The sequence below is a fragment of the Cupressus sempervirens genome, chromosome 2, assembly GCF_028749045.1.
Source record: "Cupressus sempervirens isolate cs-2001-9-10 chromosome 2, ASM2874904v1, whole genome shotgun sequence".
NCBI lineage: Eukaryota > Viridiplantae > Streptophyta > Pinopsida > Cupressales > Cupressaceae > Cupressus > Cupressus sempervirens.
The window spans coordinates 23,597,978-23,623,270 of NC_143119.1; the positions used below are offsets into that span (position 1 = coordinate 23,597,978).

Consider the following 25,293-nt stretch of genomic DNA (forward strand, 5'->3'; position numbering starts at 1 on the left):
ATTATCTAGAAGCTTCCCCCTTTCCAATAATTAATGCACTCTCTAGAAGATTCTCCCTTGCAATACAATAATTAATTTTGCTTCTAGAAAATTAAATTACTAGATGCTTCCCCCTTTCCAATAATTAATGCACTCTCTAGGAGCTTCTCCCTTGCAATACAATAATTAATTGTGCTTCTAGAAAATTAAATTACTACAGGCTTCCCCCTTTTCAATAATTAATTCACTCTCTAGAAGCTTCTCCTTTGCAATACAGTAATTAATTGTGCTTGTAGAAAATTAAATTACTATAGGCTTCCCCTTTTCCAATAATTAATGCACTCTCTAGAAAATTAAATTAATTAAATATAAAGTCACCTTTTTATATATTTTAATTAATTTAATGACTTTATAAGAAATTAATTTAATCAGTTTCTCCTTATTTCTCCACTTAGCCTTCAAAGAATGTCAAGGCTAAGAACTCTACTAAGATGCTAAAAAGATGGGGAGATTACATACTTTTAACATAACTATTGCACCTTATTAATCAATTACGAAGAATGAATGAATGAATGTGATTTTAATGATGTCCACAAGACCACAACAATCTATGGGACCAATAGAACGTGCTAAACTGATCCCATATTTCTTTCCATTTCCAATCTTCTAATATGATCTTAATCAAGAAGTTTGTTGTTTGCTTGACCATGTCAATGTCAAACAAACTATGTATGTTGACCACCTTCTGTATGAAGTCATAGTATATTCGGATGTTGTCGTAAGTTGTGCACTCAGTAGAAAATGCCATTATGTTTCAATAGCTCCTGTCTTATAGAACACACATATCCTCTCCTCCCAAACCTCCTTGTGCCTCTTCCATTTGCCTATCTTGCATATGAGGTGATTGGATCCAGTTCTTAACTGAGCCATTAACAACTTTGCCTTACCTTTAATAGTAGCCCCAAGGTACGCTTTCTCGTTGTGATCCCCTGTTGGTTTGAATTCAATAATGTAATAAACATTTTTCCTAACAATGTTATTATTCCACATGACACTTTGAAACTTTTCCCTAACAAACTTTTATATGCCCTCATTATCATTCAGACACTCATGCACCTTGATGTTCCATTCATCCATCCATTTAATGTTTTGCTTCATCCATGTTTTCTTCCTACGGTTAAGAGCTTCTTCTTTCACAATTTTAGGCCACTAATGATCATGCATGTTTTTGACCCTTTTTAAGTAGCTAATTAACCAAATTAATGTTGAAGCCTCTAACAAAAAAGTGTCGGCTTCTGACAAAAGAATTTCGTACAGAACACAGGATTTGACTTTGAGATTGGTTGTGATTAAGTGTTTTTGAATTCTCTCTATTTGCCTCTATACACAATTTGATATGCTGCCCCCTACACCTCACAACCATAAAGAACCACCGACGTGACCAACAAGCTAAAGAGAGTCTTCTTAGTTATCCAATCCCATAGTTCCGCTGTCCTATATCTATTCTGAAGCAAAAATGAAGCTTTCCAATCCCTTTGAATCCTTTTCACTCTACGCGTCTCCCCATTGAGTTTATGATAAAAGTCAATCCCAAGGTACTTGTATTCTTTCACGATTTTCAATCGGTTGCCTTCAAAAAGAAATGTAGTATTCTCTTCTTTTTTCTTTCTTTAGAGAGGAAATCATAACTCTAGTTTTGAAGATATTCACTTGCATCCCAACTTTTTAACAATTTTTTTTCTAAAGCCCTTAAATGATCTCTTAATCCTTGAACCATTTTTCTATCAAAGCAAGGTCACCTAAGCAAGGTCATATACCTACAAAAGAAGCTGCACCACATACACAAGCGAGTATGGGTTTGTAGACCACGTATACGACTAATATCCATCTCTACCAAGAGGATACCTTTGTTTTTGCAATTCTTTTCAAGTATCCCGAAATCTAGTTGGCTTGATAGCCACGAGTGTGTAGAGGAGGCGTCGAAGATTTTGAACACTGTAATCGATTACAGTGTAATATGGGAGACAAGTACTGGTAGCGTTCGCTGGTTTTGAAAGCATTTACTCTCGACAGTGTCGAGCCCTTTTGGTTGGATTTGCAGAAATGAGAGGAATATATTTTCAAATGAGCGATAGCCAGCAGAAAAGGCTGGCCAGAGCTCAACAGCAGTTGCTTCAATCAGCCGCCAAAATCCCTTCTTCAGTTTGTGTCAATGTGGGCGATGCCATTCCTGTGAACCAGGAAGATGGAATTCTCAAGTAGTTTATGCTTGCCATGTCATTTTGACCCAAAAAAATATTAATAAGAAGAAGCACAGTGACTCATTTTACTAATTTATTTGTGTTTTGTAGAGGGCACGGAACCATCGATGTTAATGGCCAAATCGTCGCCACGCTGTGCGGTGTGGTTGAGCGCATCAACAAACTCGTTCTTGTTCGCACTCTCAGAGCCAGGTCACTTATTCTCGTTAAAATCTTCTTTTTTATTTTTTTTCGCGCTTTCTTCTTGCAACGATCTATTATTGGAAACCTTCACATCATTCAGGGGAAATTTTTTTTAGGAAGTTAAATTCATGAAATTCGTAGCATTATTGTCGGGTGCCTTCTTTTTCCTTTTTTCTTCTGGCTGTCGGTACATATCTCAGCTTTCAGTTGGACCTAGGTAACCAAACTGAGAGAATAAAAATGTGATACGGATTATGTTATGCATTTTTTTCCAAATGCTGAGAAAACATGCTAATTTCAACTGTAAGGAAATCGCTTCTTCATCTCCATGCTTATTCCAACGGCGAGAAAGTTAGAAAAATGGAAAGCGAGCATCTTTCATTAATTATATGTCACACTTCTCCTTCTTTTGTAATTTTCGGCGGTTTACCGTGTCTTTCCTTGCCATTGAGAATAATTATTTATGTTTCCAGTTGTCTTATTTGTTTGATCGAGCTTCCTAGTTTCCGTCATGGCAACCTATAAATGATAATTTAATTATTTGAGCTTAAGTAATGAGATAACAAATTATATATGACGACAGAGCTGTAGCATTATTGCTTATCATTTATGTGGACGCCTTCAATTATGTAAAAACACCGTTTACAGCTGGAAAACTAGGGAAGTTTACATATAAAGTTTTAATACTTGATTTGGTGTTTCTCTCTCATTTTCTTTGTATTTAACAATACTAATATTATTAGTCCACTGACTTTTTGACCTTTTTCTGCATTTAGTAAATAGCACATAAGGTATTTCATGGATTATAATTATATACGTGGATCAAAATATGATTGATAGTTACAGGACTTGTTATGTTATTCTTATCTCTGGCATACGTTTTTGAATAAGAAAATGACCTCTGAAGTATTACATGGACGACAATCAAATTCTTAATATGATTGATATTCACCTAAGTTGCTTGTTTGGGTTTAGGTTGACCGGCCTGGCAATATTATCCTGGGTTCAGTATGGCTGGATTCAGTTGCACCATATATATATATATATTATACAATTGAACATCCATAGCTTGTTAGAGAATACATAGAAGTGAAAACACAGTTGATAAGGTGACTGAAAATTCAATGTTAAATTTATAATTGGTATGAAATTACAATCAACAGTCTTCAGATTGCAATTTATCAAGAACACCAATGTCATCTCTTTGTTTGTTTAAACTTTTGATCCCAAGAAGTGACAATTCCACTACTGCTAGTGACATCATGCAAGTCTTCTGTATGATACTCCTCATTTTCTAAATAGACTAGTAAATTTTACAATATAAGCATCTAAGTTGACACACCTAGGCATTATGTCCCAATTCTCATTGCCCCTTTTTGCCTTTGACCTGTTTATTTGATAGGGTTACATTGTACAAGCTGGAATGCACATAGATGGACATCTTTGGCTTCCTTAAAGCAAATTGATTGCACATAAGTGAGGGATAAAGTAGCACATATTCTAGTTCTGCTCATATGAAGAATTCACAACCTGTGAAGAATGTGGATAGTCAATACAATGTTTGCAATTGTAAAATATGTTATATGTAGCTGCCAAAGATAAATAAGAAAAGTAAAAATGTATACTTTTGATAGAACTTTGATTGCAGGAGGCTGCAGGCAGACAAAGCCTAGGTCATGGAGGCAATGCCATTTATGAGCATACTTAATGTGTTAGTCTCAAAGAGTGCTAATATCTAAATTTATAAGTTCAACAATACTTAGGTCTTCCAGGTTTAAATCTGGGAAGAGTCTACGAATGCTGCCTTTTGCCCATCACTAACTTTGACATCTCTATATAAAATCTTCCCAAATGAGCAAAGAAAGTATCTCAATGTTGTAATACTTGGGGGGGAAGGCAAAATGCTAGGAGATGAACACTGCAATCATTTTATTCCATCATCCAACAATGATTTTTTTTTGGTATCTGTTTAAAAAATGTTTCTGTGTGGCCATTCCTCTTAGCTCCTATTATGCTCCATCTTTTTCTATCGTGGAGTCAATTTTGTCATTTATCTTGCCCAAACATCACTGATTTGTATTGCCAAACCAGATTATACTCATGATGAGCTTAGTTAAACTCAAAACATAGTCCACGCTAGGCCATCTATCATTATCTAGGACCAACTCATTAATCCCTTGAGCTCCCTTTGTATTTGTTCATCTCCATATGCTCCAAAGGTTGCTAGTGAGTAGGGTGTTCAATGTCTCATGCACCTTCACAAGTCATCTCAAGATGATTGTGTGTGATGCAAATCGAGTCATAATATCCACTATTGGAGATGGCCATGTACGTGGCTTGTTTGATCCTTTCTTGGCTGATGGATATGATCTTGGTCTTAATCTCTTAGTTGCACTAGAAACTGCTTGCTCTTTGATGTAAGAGACAATTTCCTTAATTGGCGAACCATATTTGTTTGGCTTGAGATGAACTCTAATTTCTGGCCAGCCATTGCACATGGGTAACTGTTCATTTCAGTATATGAGTTCTTATACTTGTTGAGGCATTTACTACAATGCTAGAGCTGACCCTTGCCTCTAGCAAGCTGCTTAATTTTTGGGACATGTCATGGAAGAGATGACACCTTGTCAAAGTTGAAAGGCTTATTGTTCTTTGGGCTCACTGAACTAAAACTAACAGCTATTATCTGTTAATGTTTAAAATAAAGAAACATCAGGAAAATCAAGGAAAATAAGAACCTAGACATATTATCTTAGTAAAGCGAAAAAAACAACAATGTAAGCCTATGATACTTTAAGAAATGAACAAGAATTCATTAAACAAAAGACACTATATAAAGGAAGCTAGGAAATAAATTTTGAGAAACTCAAAAAGCTTAAGAAAACTCATCTTAAATGATGAATCTCCTTAATGAAAGCATAATTTGAAGAATCTCCTGAAGAAAGGTTGAAGGCATAATTGTAAGAAGAGTTTATAGCATAATTCTATGGAGTTTATATGCAGGAATATTTGCAAATATAAAGGAATATGCTGATGTGAATTTAGAAGGGAAGTCTATGCTGACTTGAAGTAGAAGTATAAAGGGATGACATTACTTGAAGATATATCAAGAGAGAATTAATGGAGAAGAAAGAATAGTGAAGTAACTCCTTCAGAAAGCAAAGGCTGTGAAGGGTTGTGACTATTTCAAAAGGTGCTAATGTTGAAAGGTTATGACTCATTCAAAGGACATAGAGGATGAAGGGTTGCGACTCTCCCATCATGAAGATATAAATAGGAGGAAAAGTCATTGTTGAAGCCATGGAAGAAGGAATCATCATAACCATAGTAAGTTTTAACCTGAGATATAAGACAGCTCTGATCTGCATAAAGGGAGCATAGGAATTAAGGGAGGATTAATGGAAGGAGAAGAATGAAGGGGAAGAGAATAAGAAAGTACTTCTGTAAGGGGTAACAATGATGAGGGGTTGTGACCCTTTTAAATGTTGTTAATCATGAAAGGGTGTGACCGTTGTCAGGGGCAGATACGGTGAAGGGATATGACTCTTCCTAACGTTGAAAGATATTAAGAGAAGGTTTCATTTGAGGAGGACAGCCAAGAGTGATAAAGTTGGGGAATAATATTTTATTCCCGAAGGCCATAATGGAAAGTGGCGACTCAATTCTTATTGGAGGTGCTGACCCTTTCACCAATAATTTATCAAGGATCATTTCTCTATTATCACTCACGAATGAATCAAACGAGAACGAACTCAATCATCTCTCCTCAATCTATGAATTCCACATTCATTCAGTCATCATTCACCAACATATCAAATCATCAAATGAAAGGACACCATTCTACCATTCGTCAAACATCAATTGGAATCGAGCAAATAGACCTGCAGTAAATTTTTTCAATCAATTCAATCAGTCTACATTAATTATTCAATCATCGACATAAGGACTATCAAGCAAGACAGGAATTATACCTTATAAGCAAACATAGAAAATGACTGAATCAGACAGAAGGAAGGAAATCTGCGAAGTCTGAATTACAGGTACTTGAGTAGATGCTACAACAATCTCAGCTAAATGACCACAGATAATTATTATCACATTGAACTGACATAGATGTGGCACTGTTTATGGACTTAATATGACTGCATTATATTAATACAAATAACTGCATAATATCACCTTAAATCTGATAAATATTAATTACATATGGGATCGGGCTTTGTATACTTTAGTGGCACAATATGTTTATATGGTGCAAAGCACATTTTGTCAATATAATTATTAACATCATCTGTCTGCAATATTTAACCATATGGTATGAAAAGTAATTGCAATAAGGAGAAATGGTGAGGTCTCACTAAGTATGCCAATCCCATGAAGTATATGGCAAAGGGGGACAATGTTTCTGCTCTTGGGCCTAGGGTTGAGTTAAGGGAACCCTATTGTAATCCTTCCACCAACTCATATGGGAGATTATTGTGATAGCTAAGGAAAGAATCCTTAACCATATGAGGTGAGTAAGATAGAGTGATGGAGGGGAATGGTGTAGTTATGCCAACCCCCTGTAGCATGGGGCCAAGGGGGATGGAGTTTCCGCTCTTGGGCCTAGGCAGAGACAATGAGGGCACCTCATCAAGTCTTTCTCATCTCATTCCTCAATATGGTTAAGGCCATGAGAGTTAATCACTTTGAGTAAGTTTCTTCCATAATCTTAAATATGTATTATATTGTCACCTAATTGCTAGGTTTGGATTCTAAATCTCTCTGTATTATCAATTTGTAAAGCTTAAGCCAGATTATATTACGCTAACAATATAGTTAGTTTGTGTGTATGTGTGTGTGTGTGTGTGTGTGTGTATATATGCACTTGTTCAATATTTAGTGATTGCATGACTTATATTCAAAGCACAATGGATAAAATATCTAATTTGGTAAGACACCTCTCTAACCCTAGTAATTGCAATTGTGTTATAAAGAGTATGAATTCAGGCAAATTCTAGAAGGGGACATTACAAAAACTAAAAAACAATAATGTAAACCTAATATCTAAGTTGCTGAACCAAGAATCGGAACAGGGACGGGTACATGGGTACGAAACGCTGGTACGGCAGACATTTCTGGAGGGGGTTGGGTACATCTTTGGTAAGTTCATATATATATATATATATACAATATTACACACACACACACATATTTATATTTATATGTATATTTATACATACATATATATGTAGCTTAAAAGTAGATTAAGTTTAGAATGTCATATACCTATAGATTTGCTTAACAAAACCATTACACATCTCAAATTGTGAAACATATTCATTCTTATTTAAATTCAACTTTCTGCATCAAGACAACTAAGCCAGAATCTCATGGTAGATAAGTTCAGAGTTTGTTAATCAGCAGTCTATGTCTTACATTTTTTTTAAAAGATCAAACTAGAGCACTAAATATTTCAGCATTTAAAAACACAAATCCCAGGTGTGTACCCACAGGAGTTTCGTTTCAGGATCAGATCCCAGTACATTTCATACTCGGAAACACTCAGAAAAGTCTCACGATTCAGCAACGTGGCCTAATATACATTAAGAAATGAACATGAACTTATTTAAAAAAACCTACGTTGTTGGTTTGGATGCGGGTTTGAAATTCGTTCAATTTTTTCAGGGGTGGGTTTGAATTTTATTTGGGTTCGTTTGTACAACATGGTTTTTTCAAATATATATTGTGTGTATGTATATCTGTATATATGTATATATGCACAGCAGCAAATAAGTTCGTAAACCAATATGCTAATAGTAAAGCATCAAAGCAAAATACACTACCATATATATTAATGTTTTAGTCCAAATGACATGTGTTTTACCTTTCTGGCCTTTTTAGCAGTCTATTTTAGGGTTGGAGGGTTGAATTGACTAAAATAGACTTTTTTTTTTGTTTAAAGTAAAAAAAATAAAAAAATCCATTTTTGGCTGAATTTGGCCTGTGTCCTGCTGCAGATTTGCAAATTTGCAATAAAAATGGTAAAATTAATGCCTAGTTCATCTGACAGAACTTGTGCAGACTTTGAAGGCCAGAATTTTGCACGAGCCGGACCAGATTTTGGGATTAAGAAGAAAGAATTTGGTAACATGGAAAAATAACATTTAAATAAAGGAAGCTAAGAAATAATTATATAAAAACTCAAGAAAGTATAACTTAAACAATGAATCTTCTTAATAGAAGCTGTTTGCTAGTCTTTGTATTACCTATCAGACACGACTTTGCAATCGTTAACACTCAGAAAAACCAGTAACCCAAACAACTGATTTTGGAAAATTGTAATGGTTTGTGTTTTGTGTTCATATGCCATCTTTTAGGTTTAGGATCTTAAAAACAAGAGCTTTTCTTAAAGTGAAATGGGCTTTTTTGGGATGCATATGCTCCTGTATAACCAGGATGTGCCTGAGTGGTTCCTGTGACTGGATCCAGTAACATACATAAGCTTTATCCGTTAATATTAAATGTTTTTATATCTTTTAAAATGTAGATTTTTTTCCTTTCCCTCTTTAGTTTGCATAAATTTGTGTTGCAAATGTTTTTTTTTTGAAATTTACCTTGACTTGGCTTTTTTCTCTATTGTTTTAAGAATTTGATGTTTACATTGCAGATATAAGCCAGAGGTTGGTGATATTATAGTCGGTCGTGTGGTTGAGGTGGGTGCCTTGGGGTCTACTACTACTACTGCCACCATATTTATCCTCAAGAAAATAACTCTTAGATTATAATTTTGTTCAAAGTTAGTGTGATTTTAAAATATATGTTTAGTTAAGTTTTTGGGTTCCCTGTTTGTTTTAATCCGTATATCAAATCTTCCCTTCTAATGATTGAAGTACACTAGAATAAAACTACTGCTGTGAGGCCCGACCTTGTTGGTGCAAGAAAAAATACAATGATCGCACACAAACCTTATGTTATTATAGATCAAGTGCTATCCCGATTGATTGAGCTCTACTTTCTAAGGATACCATTCTCTTAGGTAGGTAATGACATTGGTTTAATCATTTCCCCGATGATGGGACAAATGGGGAGGCTTGAAATGTCAGAAACCTTTCATACTGCGCGTTGATCCCAGAAAGAAGTTGTAATTGATTACACTGCAAACAAGTCACTTTTTATGTAAAAGTATGTAAGGGTATATGATAGATGGCCAGCCCACTAACATAATTATAGGTAACATTGCCAGATTATGAAACTGAAAGATTCCTTTTACTAGTTTTTTTAATGATTATTCATTTTGGACAACAAGCACGAAGTTTTAATTGTCACCACTGTTCTATTTTGGCTGTCACCACTGTTCTATAGTTATTTCACGCTCTTTAAGTTTCTATTATGTTAGGAATTTCTAACATGCATTTATTGTTACATCCCAAATTTTGCCCTAAATTATTATTATTATTATTATTTTTAGCTAAATATAGCCGTTGAACCAAAATAATTTTTCATGTTCAAGTGAAGTTAGCCGTTGTTTCATCATGGTAGTTATAGCCGTTGCTTTATTTATTCATGTTCATGTAAAATTGAAGCAGTTATCTTAAGACGTTGCATCGATCTAAAGTACTATATGAATTTAAGTTAGTTAAATTTAGCCGTTGTTCAATCAGTTAGTATTTATGATGAAATTCCTAACGATATTATTTAACAAATTATGAATTATGAATTGATGTTTTGGCGAGAATGATTGTTTTGAAGGTTGCAGGATAAAGACCCGAGAAGGAGGGGAAGCATTACGAAACGAGGTCATCTGGAAATGGGATGATCATATGACCTAGTTATCAGGAATATCAGGTTTGATCTAAAAGTCGCCATGGCAAGATTGTTAGAGCTTGACAATAAATTTTTAAGTGGGAAATTACATGAGCTAAAAATAAAATAATATTCTTACCTTTATTTATTAAAGAGTAATATCATTTAATATTATATCACTATCTTGATTAAAATCACAATTAAATATTTGCAAAGTGGCACTATTATATTAGGATTTATAATACAATAATGTCACCTTGTATATACTTAATTATAATCTAACCAAGATAATAATATAACATTTAATAATATTAATAAAACTTTTTTCATTTTTGTGCCAACGATTCATTTTTCCATTTGATGGAATTCAAAGCGCATTTGAGTCTTGTAACGGCTGAAGCTGAAAAGCCATTCAATATCTTTTTATATGTTTGCCTTTGTCATTTTCGGACACTATCAACAAGATATCCGTCTGTTCTTGGTTCCGCAATAGTCTCAGAAACTTACCATTCTGCAACCCGAGTTTGTCATCAAAGAAAGCCCATTTGCCTTGTATCCTGAGATATCTGTCTCAAGCTCTTTCTACACTCATGTTTATCACCCTGAAAAATCAGTCGACCTACTTGCAATTACATCCATCACTTGCAATATCATCCTACCTTGCTGCGACATTGTAATCTCTAAGCTTCCACGAAATCATTTTGCACATTCTGATCATTGGTTCCAGTGGAAATTAGAGGAGGCCGCCTAGTAGATCCAGTAAACCGTTTGTGAAGCCAAAGCCAAGTAAGGATGTGATAAATTGTTTTTATCTTCCAACTTTTACTCGCGTTTTGTCCTTTCTGAGTCGGATTGATTGAAACATAAGGGTTGCGTGCACAGTATTGAGTCTTGCTGTTACTATACGCCTAGATTATTTAAGAATGCCAACAAAACTTGTTTAAAGGGTTGCTAAAGAAGTAGTTGATGTTTATGCCAACTATGGAAGTAATAAAAAAACTTTATGTTCGCATCTTATTCATTGTCTGATAATACTGATTGCCATCACTTAATTCAAAAATACTTTTGAATGTAGATTATACCTTTATCAAGCCACGTATGTCTAGAATCTGTAGATTTTGTCTTCAAATTGTTATGTTCTTAAATAAACAACCAGTGTTAATGATCAACTTTGAATACCAAGGAAATTCTGAGAATGTAGAGTCTTAATCTTATAAATAGGTTCAAGATGTAATGGTTCAGGCACCGAGGAGACACCGATCTAAAGATCTGATAATGGTGTGAGGTGTAGATGAATCTGATAAAAGAAAAACAAGAGAGATATCAGTAACTGATAATACACAAATTAATCTAATGCAAATAGCTCATGTAATCCCACTTTGATAATTAGTTGTCAAGCTGAGTGGTGGAGATCGGGTTATAAAAACTCACCTTTGAAATCCTTGGCCAGGGCGATAAAAGGCAAATTTGCCACAACAAAACGATCGCGTTGTTGTCCTGATGCTTCAGTTATTCAATCGAATAGTTGTTGGGACCTCAACCCACCTGAGTACTCCAATGATTGGATCAATGAACGTCCCAAGCTTGACCTCAGGGTAGAGAGGGCTATTCTATTAAATTAGAACTTGTGGGGATAACTAAAAAGGTCCGCGGTTGGGAGGTTAAGCCTATGATAATGCTTCTCCTCTCACCAAAGTCAGAGCTTGGTCAATTAATTGGAAAAGTCTCTCAAGTAAATCAGTACGTATTTTTTTTAAAGTTAGTATTGTTTATTTTTTTTTTAACTGAAAGATTCTTTTCCTGGAAATAGATGTATTTCTTTTGGCAAGTTAGATGAAATTTTTCATTTCAACAATTCAGATTAGGAATAAATTTCAGCATTTAGATTTAATTTCCGTATTAGATTAGATTTACTCTTTTAAAACTAAAAATTCAGTAATTAGAATAGATTTAGTTTTGAGTTTAACTTCAGTATTTAGTCTAGATTGATCTCCACAGTTAGTTTAAAATTTTAGTTTCAGCTGATCTTTTTTAAAAAAATTGAATAATGTAAAAAGGAATAAAGTTGTAGAAAATCCAGATGTTACATTTATGATGCCTCTTGTTCAGGCTGTGTCTAAGGCATATAAAAATTGATACCTTTCCATGAGTCAAGTTTGTGGATAATTCCTCTTTGAAATCTTTGTTCTCTTGTGAGCATTCTAGGGAATCTTGGTGATCAAGCAGAAGAGGGAAGAGCATAAAACAAAAAGCTGAGGGTAATGGTTTATTAAAAGTAATATTGTTTCAGAGATGCATAGTTGATAATTTTCACAATGATTAGTACACCAAAGAAAGGGCAAGAGGTGCTTGTTTACTTTTCGTCAATTTCCAATTTCCAATCATCAATGTAAAGAGATAAATACAAGGTTGAAGAGAGCTGAGAGGAAGCACTGGAGTGGGGTCTCACCCAAGCGAAAATTGAAGTCTGTAGTACAATAGACAGGTCAATTTCATAGTGGATTTATATCTTTCTCAAATTGTCTATGTCATCTTACCCAAAGGAAGACAGGTCGAATTCACAGAGGATTTTACTCAAATTGTCTATGTCCACTGTTTGATTGTATTGAGCTCAGTACCAAGTCCAATTATTTCCATGTGGGAGCTTTTTGTCAATGTGTTTCTTGGATCCCCCACATAAGTTGTCATCTTGGGAGTTTCTTATGTCTACATTTGAACCCTTCTTGTCTTCTTCAGCACAATTTTCCACAAAATAAATGTTGTCTTGGAACAGAATGGCACTTCAAATATATGCACTGAGGCAAAGATTATAAATGTAATTCATATTAGTGTAGAACATATTTGCACATTTTGGGCCTCAATGAAATTTATTGAATCAGCAACATGGCTCATCTTGTGAATTCATTGTGGCCAATTTTCATGAACTTACAGATCAGTGTAGAAACAATTTATCTGAAAATTATATTCCTCACTGTATATTGCACAAAACCATGGAGTCTATAACCCACTTGAGTAAAAAGGAGAAACTCCTTAAATAAAAAATAATGATTCTTGGGCTCCAGGACAAGCAAGGAGGGCATTGGTGTAGGATAAATAAATTATTAATGGATAAGTAAGAATCTGTAAAGTTAGATTGATGACAATCTGGATAATATATAGAATACTCATTTCTGTTCGATTGAAGAATCCAAACATGGAATTTGGTGCTAGAATAGGGAGTTTCTGTGAATGAACAAATGAGAATTAAGTAGAGGAGGCTGTGGTATCCTAAAAGAATGGCAGGAGAGGGTATTTCAGACACTATGCTCCCTTGTTTGGCTAGTAGCAAATTGCTAAGGGTCCAAATCTGAAATTTCTGAAGTTGACACCACTTGTGCAAAAAGGGTTGTGGTGGAAGTAATGTGAAACGTTTGCAGTCTAGGCCTAGACTTAACACAGTTTTATAGGTTTAAGAGAAGCAATATTCCATAGTAGTTTCTTTTCTCCACCACCTATTTGACTTTTTTGACAACGTTAAAAGGCAATAATGAATACATAAGCATGTAAAGGTTATAGGCTGTAAAAACAGCCAAGTTTACGCACTCTTCATAAGGATTGCTTCCATAAGTTCTCTCAAATTCTTTGTGCAAAAGGACCCCCTGTGAAGCATGATGCATTTTCAAAAAGAGATGCAGATTATGGTTTATAAAGCAGCAATGCTGGTAAATGGTAGCATGAGAGTAATAAACAAAGTGGTGAAGAGATTGGATGAAGTCCGATTTGAAATTGCGTCCCAGGCAATATAGATAAGTTATCTTTGTTCATCATTGCGGTGGTAGGTAATGGCTATGGCCAATGAATGACAAAAATACATTAAATTATAAAATGGACACTGTTGGCAACTAAATTGCCATATTTTTGGATCACAACCTCCTTTGTAGATGTCCACATTATTCTGAATGAGCAAACAATAAGCAATACTGTTGAGAGTCGTAATTGCATGATGGCAACGACAGAAATTCACGAGAATATCTCTCTTGAAAAGTCAATAAAATTTCTGGGAGGTTGTTTTTCAACTGATTGGGTAACTCAATTGAAGATAAAAGTTTCTGTTTAACAAGGAGGCCTTTGCTGATTCAGTGAAGTCCAATTTGTAACTATGTTACACTTTGAAAATATTTAGTAGAAAACAATATTTTTGTTATTTTCTGAATTTTATGGCGATGCATGCAAGTCTAAACTAATATGAATTTCTAACTTAACCAGATTTTTCATGAAAGCAAATTACAAAGATTTAAGGTAACAAGAAGATAAGCAAATTGCTGAAAGTGAAATCTAAACGGACATAAGCCACAATGTCAACGTTTTTGCAAATTAAATCTTTGAAGGAGATGGTATGGAACCAACAAAATTCGGAGCAGCACGACCAGAATCTCCTTGATGCAACTGTCAATGGAACTTTGTAAGATTCTATGATTTTTCAGAATTGATCAAATCGTGCAGCCACGGAAAGTGCGTGCACACAAGAGAAATTGCTACGAATGCACTTAAGCAATCCCCTTCTCCAATTAGTCACAACAGATGTATTATGTGCCTATTTGTGACAAACTCCTAGAATACTAAATTCACAAGATCATTCAAAACAATAAGACTATTAGCTCCTTTGTTATTTACGAACTATTAATTCACAAGAGAACACACATTCTAGCAAGAATCACTACACACAGAATGATAGCACCAATAGCATACTTTATTGTATAAAACTTTGGCCTTGAATATATGTTACATCCTTGTATTTGTAGTGAACCCTCTCCTTCATATGAATTTCAGAGCTAGGATTTTTCCCATGCAAAGAGTATGCTAAAACTATTAAAACAAGCTAAATATATACAAATTGATCCCTAATGTGGTGCTAAGTAGGCTTGCACATTTGTTTTTTTTAGTTAAATGGTGCATGAGCCTTTACATGACTCACAAGTATAAAGAGAAGAAGAAGATAGGAGAGAGACATCTCCCAGTGGTAGCTAGAGCTTAGGAGCCTTCTAAAAATAACAACTCATCCTCCATGCATATGTAGCTATTAACCACTACCCAGCTTAAAAATGCGTTTTCAGTGCATGAAATTGCCAAAAATAAAAACTGGCAGTTAACTGTCGGCACAAGTATAAGTGGTTGGAAATCGTCGCACCCGTGAAGCTGCGGACCTGTGAAGTTGTGGAGCTACAGACCTCTTTGGAGTCAAAACTGCAAAATTTATTCGAGTCGAAAACTTAGTTTCTAGCATCTGGGTTTGGCTCTCCCTCATCCAAAATGACGTCTGGATAGGTTGTCTTGAACTTTTCTATAGCAGTTGTGATCTCTGAAGGATCTAGTAAATCTAAGGCCTCTTATCTAGTCCTCACCTTGCCGTAATAATAACAAACTTCTTGGTGCACTTCTTCAAAACTGGGAACTCTCCCATCCAATTCCCGGAGTACCTTCTCAGCTTTGAAAATTCTTTTAAGGTTATCCTTGGAAGATATTGCCTCAAAGGTGGCTCAGAATGTAATATCCCTCTAATAATGGAATCTAATAATAAAATTTAATAATTATTATTTCTATAATATTTAATAAAAATAATTAATTAGTTAAAGAGAACAAATTTCCACAACCCATTATGTTGTGCATATGTCTCTGGATTCGATTGTGTTAAGATTTTTACCATCAACATTTCGAATCACACTACGTAATCCATCATCAGGATAAATACATAATTCGTATTATAAATAAATAATTGAATATTAAAATTAAACGAATAATTATTTTTCAATTTAAATGTAAAATAACCAAACTAACTAAATAAATAAACACTACTAATTATATTAACTAAAAATATGAGACCTGTGATCAGTCACAAAAGGACGCAACCAATCTGGACTCACACATTATAAAATGTGATAGGAAAAAAGGGGGAATACAAAAAGAAGAAAAATAAATCCATTCGATGAGCAGCAAAAAGGGCCTCATAAAGATTTAATTGGAAAAGGTCAAAAGAAATAAATTAAATCATTTGAATACATATTCCTAAGTTTCCATCAAAGGAGGGAAAACCATTTTAAACTTAATTTCCTACCAAGCACCCCACGTTGGAATTAGAATAAAAATAATAAAGCTTGGAAAAGGAAAATGCCGAAATTATAGGGTATGAGGGCCATGTGAGATTTTTAACGTATGTTTCTAATTTTGTTAGTAAGATAGAAACACATTAATATGATTTAATCTCATTTTATTAATTAATTAATTTAAATACATTATAAGTGTTCAATTATTATTATTATTTTTTAAAGAGGGGTAAACGCTTTTGACTTGGATCTATGAACCAGTGAGGCCACAAATGGGGGACCTCATCCCCATTAGATTTGAATCTAGATGGGAAGGGTAAGAACTCAACAACCTAACCATCACAACATGCCACTATTGGCGATAAATGTTCAATTATATGTAAATAAAAGAATATCATTTAATATTATAATTGTAGGGAAAAATATGACTATAATGATGAATATATATATATATATATATATATATATATATATATATATATATATATATATATATGTACATAAATATATATAATTATTTATTTATATTGAATGTCTTATATCAAAATGAATGTATATTTATTTTAATAAATACATTATATATATATATATATATATATATATATATATATATATATATATATATATATATATATATATATATATATATATATATTCATTCAAGATGTATAACTAAATAATTATGAATTGATTTTCAGGTTGTTAAGTTAAATAGTTATCAAAAGGTTACAGTGTTATCAAGAAGGGGCTTGTCTAAGTACAAGCATCTAGATCTTTGTCCCAAGATATTGGAGGGGTCAGCTATTTGGAATCTTTTACGATGTAGACTTGGGCTTGTAAACTTTTAGGGAATCCATTTGCACATTTGGCATCTAAGCAACTTGGATAACATATATATTTTTCGGTCCTAAATTCAAATACTATTATCATTTGATAGCTAAAATAACTATTATTAATATTTTAATTTAATTAAATATCATTTATAATAATGGACCCAAAAAGGGGACATTACACATAATTGTTGTATAACTGCCTCTAAAGAGCACAAGGTCATTTGGGAGTCATTCTCAAAAATCTCTAGGATGGCCCTATTATATAACTTGTCTTCCTCCATGATGTTGGCCTATGCCTTGTCCTGCATATCCTGGATGTTAATGAACATTAGAAGCGTAGTTTGATTGTTAGCTTCAATCTTCTCAATCGAGTCATCAAATTTATCCTACTCCTTGAGAGTGAAATTGGCCAATAACATTTTATATCTTTGCCCTTTGATTGTTCTCACCTTATCCAGATCCTCTGACCATGTTTGAATCTCATCAGTTAGGTTGAACTCCCTATCAATCATGCCTCATAACTTTCACATACTTTCTTGTATCCATTGTGATAACTGCATGCACTCCTTTATATACTCTGTTCCTTTCTCAAAACTATGTCTAAATCTGTAGTAGACATTCCAAAAATGAATCTCTAGATGGCGTGTCTGGAGATTGTTTATCAAGGGCAACCTTCAGTGTAGCCTTAGTGTTAGCTAGATCAGTAGGACCTACGACGTCTTTAATATAATCCCACAAAACTTAGTTTTGTTTCTTCAAAGCTAGAATCTTCTCTCCATCTCTATCCAGTTGGTAAAATACCTGCTTGAGACCAATGGTAGTCATTACCATACCTGTATCCTTGGTGAGCTTGTCGAGCACTATTTCTTGCATCTTGTAGTCATGTGGATCTACGGTTTGAATATCTCCAAGTGGCGTCGGTATAGCAACCTGTGCTACCAAGTTATCTAGTCTATCCATAGTATGAAAGCCAATCGCCGAGGTTCCTCATGAATAGGTGTTGGAGGGTGTAAGGCGCTAGTGGGCCATTCCCTCAAATGCCTTTGTGACATAAGTTCTCTTTGGAGCTTCTACTGTTCGAGCCAGTCATTTAGGTGCTGTACCCACTTTTGATAGGTATTTGCTTGGCGACAGAGTTGTTGTTGATGCCAAACCCTTTCCTTTATCTGTACTTTGTTTTGGGGTCTTCTCAATCCTTGGCTACTCTTGTTCTTGCTCAAGCACTGTTTGCGTAGGAGGGGATAGGGTCTTGGTTACTTTTGGAGTAGCTTCCTTTTGTGTAGGAGCTTGTTTTGCTTTTGTCTCACTCATCTCATGTTTCTTATCTCTCCCTCCCACTCTTGACTTTGTGAAGGTGGAGGCAAAGTTATGTTGTCATGCTCAGGCGGAAGAGTGAACCTTGATTGGTTAGGAGGAGAGAAAGTGTCAAATTGCCCGTGTAAAAGAAATTGAGTTTGTGTATACACATCCTCCATGCTCCGCCCTTAGTGTATCCCTTATAACTCTTCCTTCCATGTATGTCCCGACTGGCATGAAAGTAAAATTGGCTAGGTTAAAGGTATCAAAATCATCCCCGGTGGTGGTTTCTGTCCATCCCTCCTCCTGATCTTGTGGAGTCTTCAACCACAACGGCTTGATTTTGTGTCGAAGGAGTGGTTTGTGTTTGGCTCCGCCTCCTTTCCTCATCAACTACTTTGGCTGACTGGGTCCTCTGATTAAGAGGTATATGTTCCTCTTCTTTTTCTTCCTCCTCTTTAGTCTCCTCGAGAAGGGTCTCAGGAATAATGTGAGAGACACCTTGTTTCTTCTTCCTGAGCCTCATGCCTTTCTAACCCACTATCATAGTGGATGTCCTTTTCTTCTTGGTAGCAGAGGTTTTGGGTGTAACCTCTTCTCGAGTCTCTTGCTTAGGTGCTTGCTCTTGCTTTGAGGCCTCCTCACTCTTCGTGGACTTCCTCTTCCTCTTCCTAGTCTTCTCCTCAAGATGGTAGTAAGCGACATCCTTGTCATGTCTGTAGATTATCTCTGGGAACACTAGGGATGGAAAAGACCAAATAGGAGTTGTTACTTTTACTGCTTTTTTCTTCTTTGGGTGTGTGTTGGAGCCTTTAATAAGGGCTTTTCTAGCAATGGATCCAACGGTAAAGGTTTCTTGACCCAATCTGTGCTCAACTAAATAATGTGCTCGACACGGTGTAGTTGTTCATCATTTTCGTCACGATGCACCTTGGCATTCAGAATGGGCTTGTCAAAGATTTTTTCCTTGTTATACAAGGGATCTAGGATCTTTGGAGAATCTTTGTTCCATACTTTGCTCGAGATCTGTAGCCCTAGGACCTTTTTTGCCAAGCTTAGGTCTATTTTGCAACAATCCCTGATCCTGACCTCATAATCATCTACACAATTGATCTGGTGATCTTCTATAGAGGAATCAGGTACAAACACCTTGCTCGCAATATGTTGAAACATGCCGATGTTGTTGAAGTTCGGGCATGTGACGGGATAATCCTCTAACGGGCAATCTTCCCATTCTGAATCAAAGGTACAAATATCCTACTTTTGTTTGACCTCAATGGTGATGGGCTACTTCAAGACTTTTGATGCTTTTCACAAAGCTTGCCATAAGCAAAATTAAGCTGTTGGGCTATCTCCAACAATGAATTTGTTTGATCGATATTGGGGCAACTTCTTTGGGTGTAATGATGAGCCATCCACTTGAATGTATATCAATGTCTGAAACTGGATAAAGTAGGCTTCTATCTCAGTTATCTTGCCGATTGCTTCTACAGATATCCTCTTTGCATAATCACCTTCCAAGAATCGAATTATTGCAAAGAAGATAAAAGCATCATTGATGAGTTTGTATTCGATCTTGTATTTGGGGTTGCTTTCCTTCAACTTTTGCTTGACTAGCTGAGGATATACTATGTACGATCATGCTTCATTGTCTAATAGGCCCCTTTTCTTTGCTAACCTTGGGTACTATGCCTTGGTTGCGAGTGAGTATACGACTTAGGAGGTCATGTAGAACCTAGGGTCTATCTTCACTAGTTGCAATTGCTCATCTAGGGATTCACTAAGAAGAGTGTTCCAATCAATCATGTTGGCCCTAGTCCTTAATCTCAATAAAGTGGACCATCCATGCCTCCAAGTGCCTAGCTGCTGGAAGTCCCATTACTTTTCTCAATAGAATGATGTAATATCCAATATGTGCAATCATATAGCCTCTGGTCATATCTACCTTGTCGACCATCTTCCCCGTAGGAGTCTTTTCTAACAAGTATCTATACTGTACTATCTTGTGAGCCTCGTGTTTATTTTGCTTATACCAGTTGAGTGTTGTGTAGAAGGATATGATATAGTATTGATTTGCATGGGGGGGATGGAAGACCTTTTTGATGTTCTCTGGTTTGATGTCTAAGACAATTTCTCCCATGACATTCTTCACCACCCTCTCGTCGGGAACATAATTTTGAGCCAAAGCTATGATGAGCTCTGAAGATTGTATTGATGTCAGGTGGGATGGTGCATTCACCAATTTCAACCTGAGTCATCGCTGTCACAAATTCCGACCTCTCGTGAGGTTTGTTGCATAAGACAAGGGAGTCATTTAGGTTTATGTGTCCAAGTTCGATGTCTTGATCTCTAAATGCAATTTCATGAACCGGGACTTGGGTTGGACCCCTTTATAGGTAAAGGTCATTGGTTTAGGGGAAATCTTTGCCGCTACTGATGATGACGATGCCATGGTTAATTTGCACAAACAATAGATGTTAGTAAGCCATGTGTTTTGAAAAGCAAAATGGCTCTAGATGACTCGGGAAAGCTAACGAAAATCCTAAAAACTGAGAAAAGCTGGTGAAAAGGACAACTTTGGAAATTGCACACTTATGCACCTACGCACTTGCACAAGGTACACAAACTACAAAAAGGGCAAGTATAGGTGTTAGGAATGGGGTGTTTTTGCGCACCTGCGCATGTGCGTAATTGCACATAATGAAGAGCTTCAGAGCAATGTTGGTAAGGGGGGAACAAGGAGGCTGCACATGTTGTGCACCCGTGCATGGTGCGCAAGTGCATATGATGGCCTTACCGTTGGTGCAAGCTTGGGCCATGCAGAGGTTGTGGAGGTTGAAGGGTGTGTAGGTGCACACTTCAATAGGCTGCAAGTGATAATGAGTGTATATGGGGTGGTCCCGGATATTTATAGGTTTTGGGTGGCATGGTGGCATGTAGTAGGGGGAGTTGCAGAAGTGCGCTAGTGCCAAAGGTACACAGATTTCAGCGTGAGCAAGGGCAACTTGTTTTGAAACCTCCAATCTTTGATTGACGATGTCTTTTCCTGACTACCAGATCTAGGTCATGGTACTGCTTTTCGAGGCATCTTAGAAGATACCCTATTATGAAGCAAATTCCCATGACCTAAAAGAATAAAAAGGGGGGTCCCTATTTTCACCCGTGGCTATACAGCCACGAAAATGCACTTACTTTACATTGCTTTTTCTAACTTTTTAAAAAATTGACTAAGTCCTCTCCTTCGTATGAAAGTGCATTTTCGTGGCTGTATAGACATTGCCCCTATTTTCAAAGTTGAAAATGGGGTGTGTATTGTGAAACCACAACAAGTACTCATCTCAACTTATTATGAAGTTGCACAAGATTGCATAAAGACAAGCAGTTCATAAACATTAAATGTGTCTCATAAGCATGTATTCCCTAGAGTATGATAAGTACAGTGCAAAAGTATGAGAAAGAGATGCAACTACAATATTTGCAGTTGCACACCATGGGCAAGGAGTGTATGTCTAAAGGCATTGTAGAATTGTATTGAAATGTTAGAAAACAAGTTTAGCTTGAGGCTTAGATTACGACTTATTTGTGGAACTGATATGATGCCTAGCAAAAGAGTGCTATGCTAATGAATTTGTGGAGGTTAAAGTAGGCATTCTCCAACTTATGAGGAGATTGTTGAGGTTTTTATTTGTGTGCGTATGTATTCAAAGGAACAACTCATGTTGTTATGCCCTCGCACTACGTTTATTGTGTTCAAAGATTAAGTTAAATGTTAAACCTATATCTTGCAGAATGTTGTGTTTGTGTGTGTGTGTGTGTGAGAGAGAGAGAGAGAGAGAGAGAGAGAGAGAGAGAGTTGGGACACATTGATTTGATTACAAATTCGCAACCTATTTTTTTAGTTATGGCCTCCTCTCCACTAATTGTGACATTATTGCTAATTGTAATTGTATTCTCTGATTTCAACCTGCCCAAAGTAAACAAGACATTAAATTCCTCTTTAATTCTCAGGGTGTTGAGGAGTTGGTGGTTGAGCGTTGTATTGTAAGGCAGTTCATTCATCAAATTTTGCAACCCTTTTGTTCAAATGTTCAATTGACTATTGGTAGCCATACTACTAAAGTAATAGTTTGTAAACCTTCATTTCATAAATTAAAGACCCAGACTTGCCACAGACTCGGCAAACACAAAAATTGGATTTGAACTTGGACTTGGACTCATGAAAGAATTCAACACATTTAAAGAACATAAGAGGCATAATAGGTAAAGTGCACATGTCATATGAATCCCAAACACTCATATATGAAATATCATCATAGATGCAAACTTTAAAACGTACGCAGCAGCATAAGTTCTGTAAATGTCTACAACATATGATATTTCCAAATGTGAAAAACAGCAAACTAAAGACTACATCCTCCTCTTTCCTCTCCTAGTAAACTAATTTTTAATGCCTTGAACTAGTAGGCGTTGAGGTATTTAATTGAGGAGTTGATTCTTCTTCTTCATCATCAAAGTCCATCCTCCATTTCATTGTAGTCTCCGTAAAACCTTGTTTTGAGCAAGCGCAAAGAACAAATGACTCATAAAGTGAAAAAAAGAGTCAAATTATAAGTTGCTAGGCGTGTCCAGGCAGCAGCAAGAGTCCATCACAATGAATCGCTCGAGTCCATGCAGGGTTGAATGGTGTAAATAAAACCTGCATCAAATGAGAAAGATGAATGAAATTCTTTTCTATTTCAGCATTCCATTTTTTTGGGTTATCTTTTAATGCAGCTCTAATATTTTTGGATATTGTAAAGTGCTAAATTAACCTATAATTATTTATGTAGTATTTATGTGTTTATATTGCTTTTGAAGTAATGAAAATTTCTTCTAATAACTTAATAACTGTGCTAAATATATGTGTGTGTGCGTGTGTTTATTGTTAATATCATATCCAACCGTATCCATATTGAGGTTCTTTAAAACAGCCATATCCATATTTTTGTCCATGCAACTTTTTTATGCAGTAATCCAATGTAATGATTTTCATTAGAATCGTGAACATATCAATGATCAAGTATTTAAAATTTGGAGGTATATCTCTGGCATTTGGCATTGATCAATGCTAAAGCATCATACTATGAAATGATTTAGTTTTAGAATTCTGTATAGTTCTCTTATTTTTGTATACATAATGCATGCACACATGTACACACACATTTATATTATAGACACACATATACCTATACGTGCCCAAACCCCTAAATTTTTTCTTGCGTACCCACGTACTAGGTGCTCGTACCAGAACCCATCCCTAAACTTGAACCGGTAACTTAGCATAATTGTTATGGATATGTATTATTAGTCCTAGTCTGTGTATTACGCTCAATAGATACTGAAACTATGTTTTGAGGATCAAACAATCGTTTGAGCCATGCTAATGTTATTTGTTGTTGATTCATCTTTTCTTATTGTGGTGGTTGATAGGTCTATGCATGAGATGCATAAGTATAGGGGATATTACCGTCTTCCCCACTTGGAAAATGCTTGTCCACAAGCATTCTTATATTGTCATGATGATTCTTGTGTTGTCGGTAAAATTATACTTTAGCCGATGGGATTAGTATTAGTGTCTGAAAGGTTGCGTGATAGTTGAAGTCACCCCTTCGGGAGATGTATGTACATCGTCCGAATGGAATTATGAAGGATCATTGTAATTGGAATTGCATATCTGCTTATATGAATAAAGTATCTTGTTCTGTATTACATTTTAGCCTCTTAATGCAATAAATATCTATTTACCTTGTTCGGTAAACATTTGGCGCTGTTGCTAGCTGAACCTGGTACAAAAGATGTGTTATGAAGATTAAAGCCAAATTTGCTCAATAAAGATCGAAATAAAATAAAAGACAAGGATGATGTACGCACAACACGAGAAGCATTAATTCTCACACAACAGGCAGAGCGAAGGTAGAAGTTTTAACATCTTGCCGATGGGCACTGAAGTGGTGAAGGAGCACAAACTGACGGAGTGCATTCACCTAGTAGACTGAGGAGTGCCGAGGACTTGGTTGGGTAAACACGACAGAGATTGAATTTGGTAGAAGAGCCAAGGAAGGAGTTCCTAAACTTGTATACGCCAAGGGTAGAGAATCCAGACGGAAGGGAAGTAACACGCATGGCTCGAGGTGCCGAAGGAGGACGAGCGTGGGGTGAACTCTTTGTTCCCGATACACCTGACTAATGGATACAAGCTGAGAATCAAACAACTTTACGTCTAGAAGACCTCTTCACACCACAGAGTAATGTGGTTGTCCGATGTAGTGCGGTTGTGCAGAGGAACACAGGTACACAAAAGAGTGCGGGTACACATGTCCGACAAATACAGAAGAAGTTAACACTTGCAGGACCAAAGGAAAAATTGCCAAAATTTAATGGCGATGGGACAACCGATCCAGTTAGATATTATAGAACATGTGAATCAATCCGGATAGCAAATGGCATAATGGACCAAGATGACCGGGTCCAATAGTTTCTAGCTACCCTACGAGGTGTAGCGATCGATTGGTTTTCAGACACCGACCTGAAGAAGTTAACTACATGGCCAGACGTCAAGAAAGAAGTTATAGCAGAGTTCCGACTACTCAGGGATGATAATGAGATAGTAGCGAAAATCTACAGTACAAAATAGGCAAAGAATGAAACAGTTTGCGTATATGCGAGGAGGTTGAAGGAGTTGGTAGGAAAAATGGAAAGCCAACCAGCGGACGGGTTGAAGAAAAGGTAGTTCGTTGAAGGGCTACGACCAACATTGCGGAAAAAGATGAAAATTGTACCTCTAGCATCATACATTGATGCATATTACCGCATGATGGACTTAGAGAGCAAACATCA

The 25,293-nt window shown here is 35.9% G+C and overlaps 1 protein-coding gene across 1 annotated transcript in view; it reads left to right on the forward strand.

Annotated features, from left to right (window-relative positions):
* Nucleotides 1–1,831: 1,831 nt before the first annotated feature.
* Nucleotides 1,832–25,293, forward strand: part of LOC149570892 (exosome complex component RRP4 homolog) — a 44,719-nt gene continuing 21,257 nt past the window's right edge. The window contains exons 1-3 of the mRNA XM_089812452.1: nucleotides 1,832–2,237; nucleotides 2,331–2,432; nucleotides 9,073–9,118. Of these exons, the coding sequence (XP_089668578.1) occupies nucleotides 2,083–2,237; nucleotides 2,331–2,432; nucleotides 9,073–9,118 (303 nt within the window). The 5' untranslated portion in view covers nucleotides 1,832–2,082. The remainder of the gene's footprint in view (nucleotides 2,238–2,330; nucleotides 2,433–9,072; nucleotides 9,119–25,293) is intronic.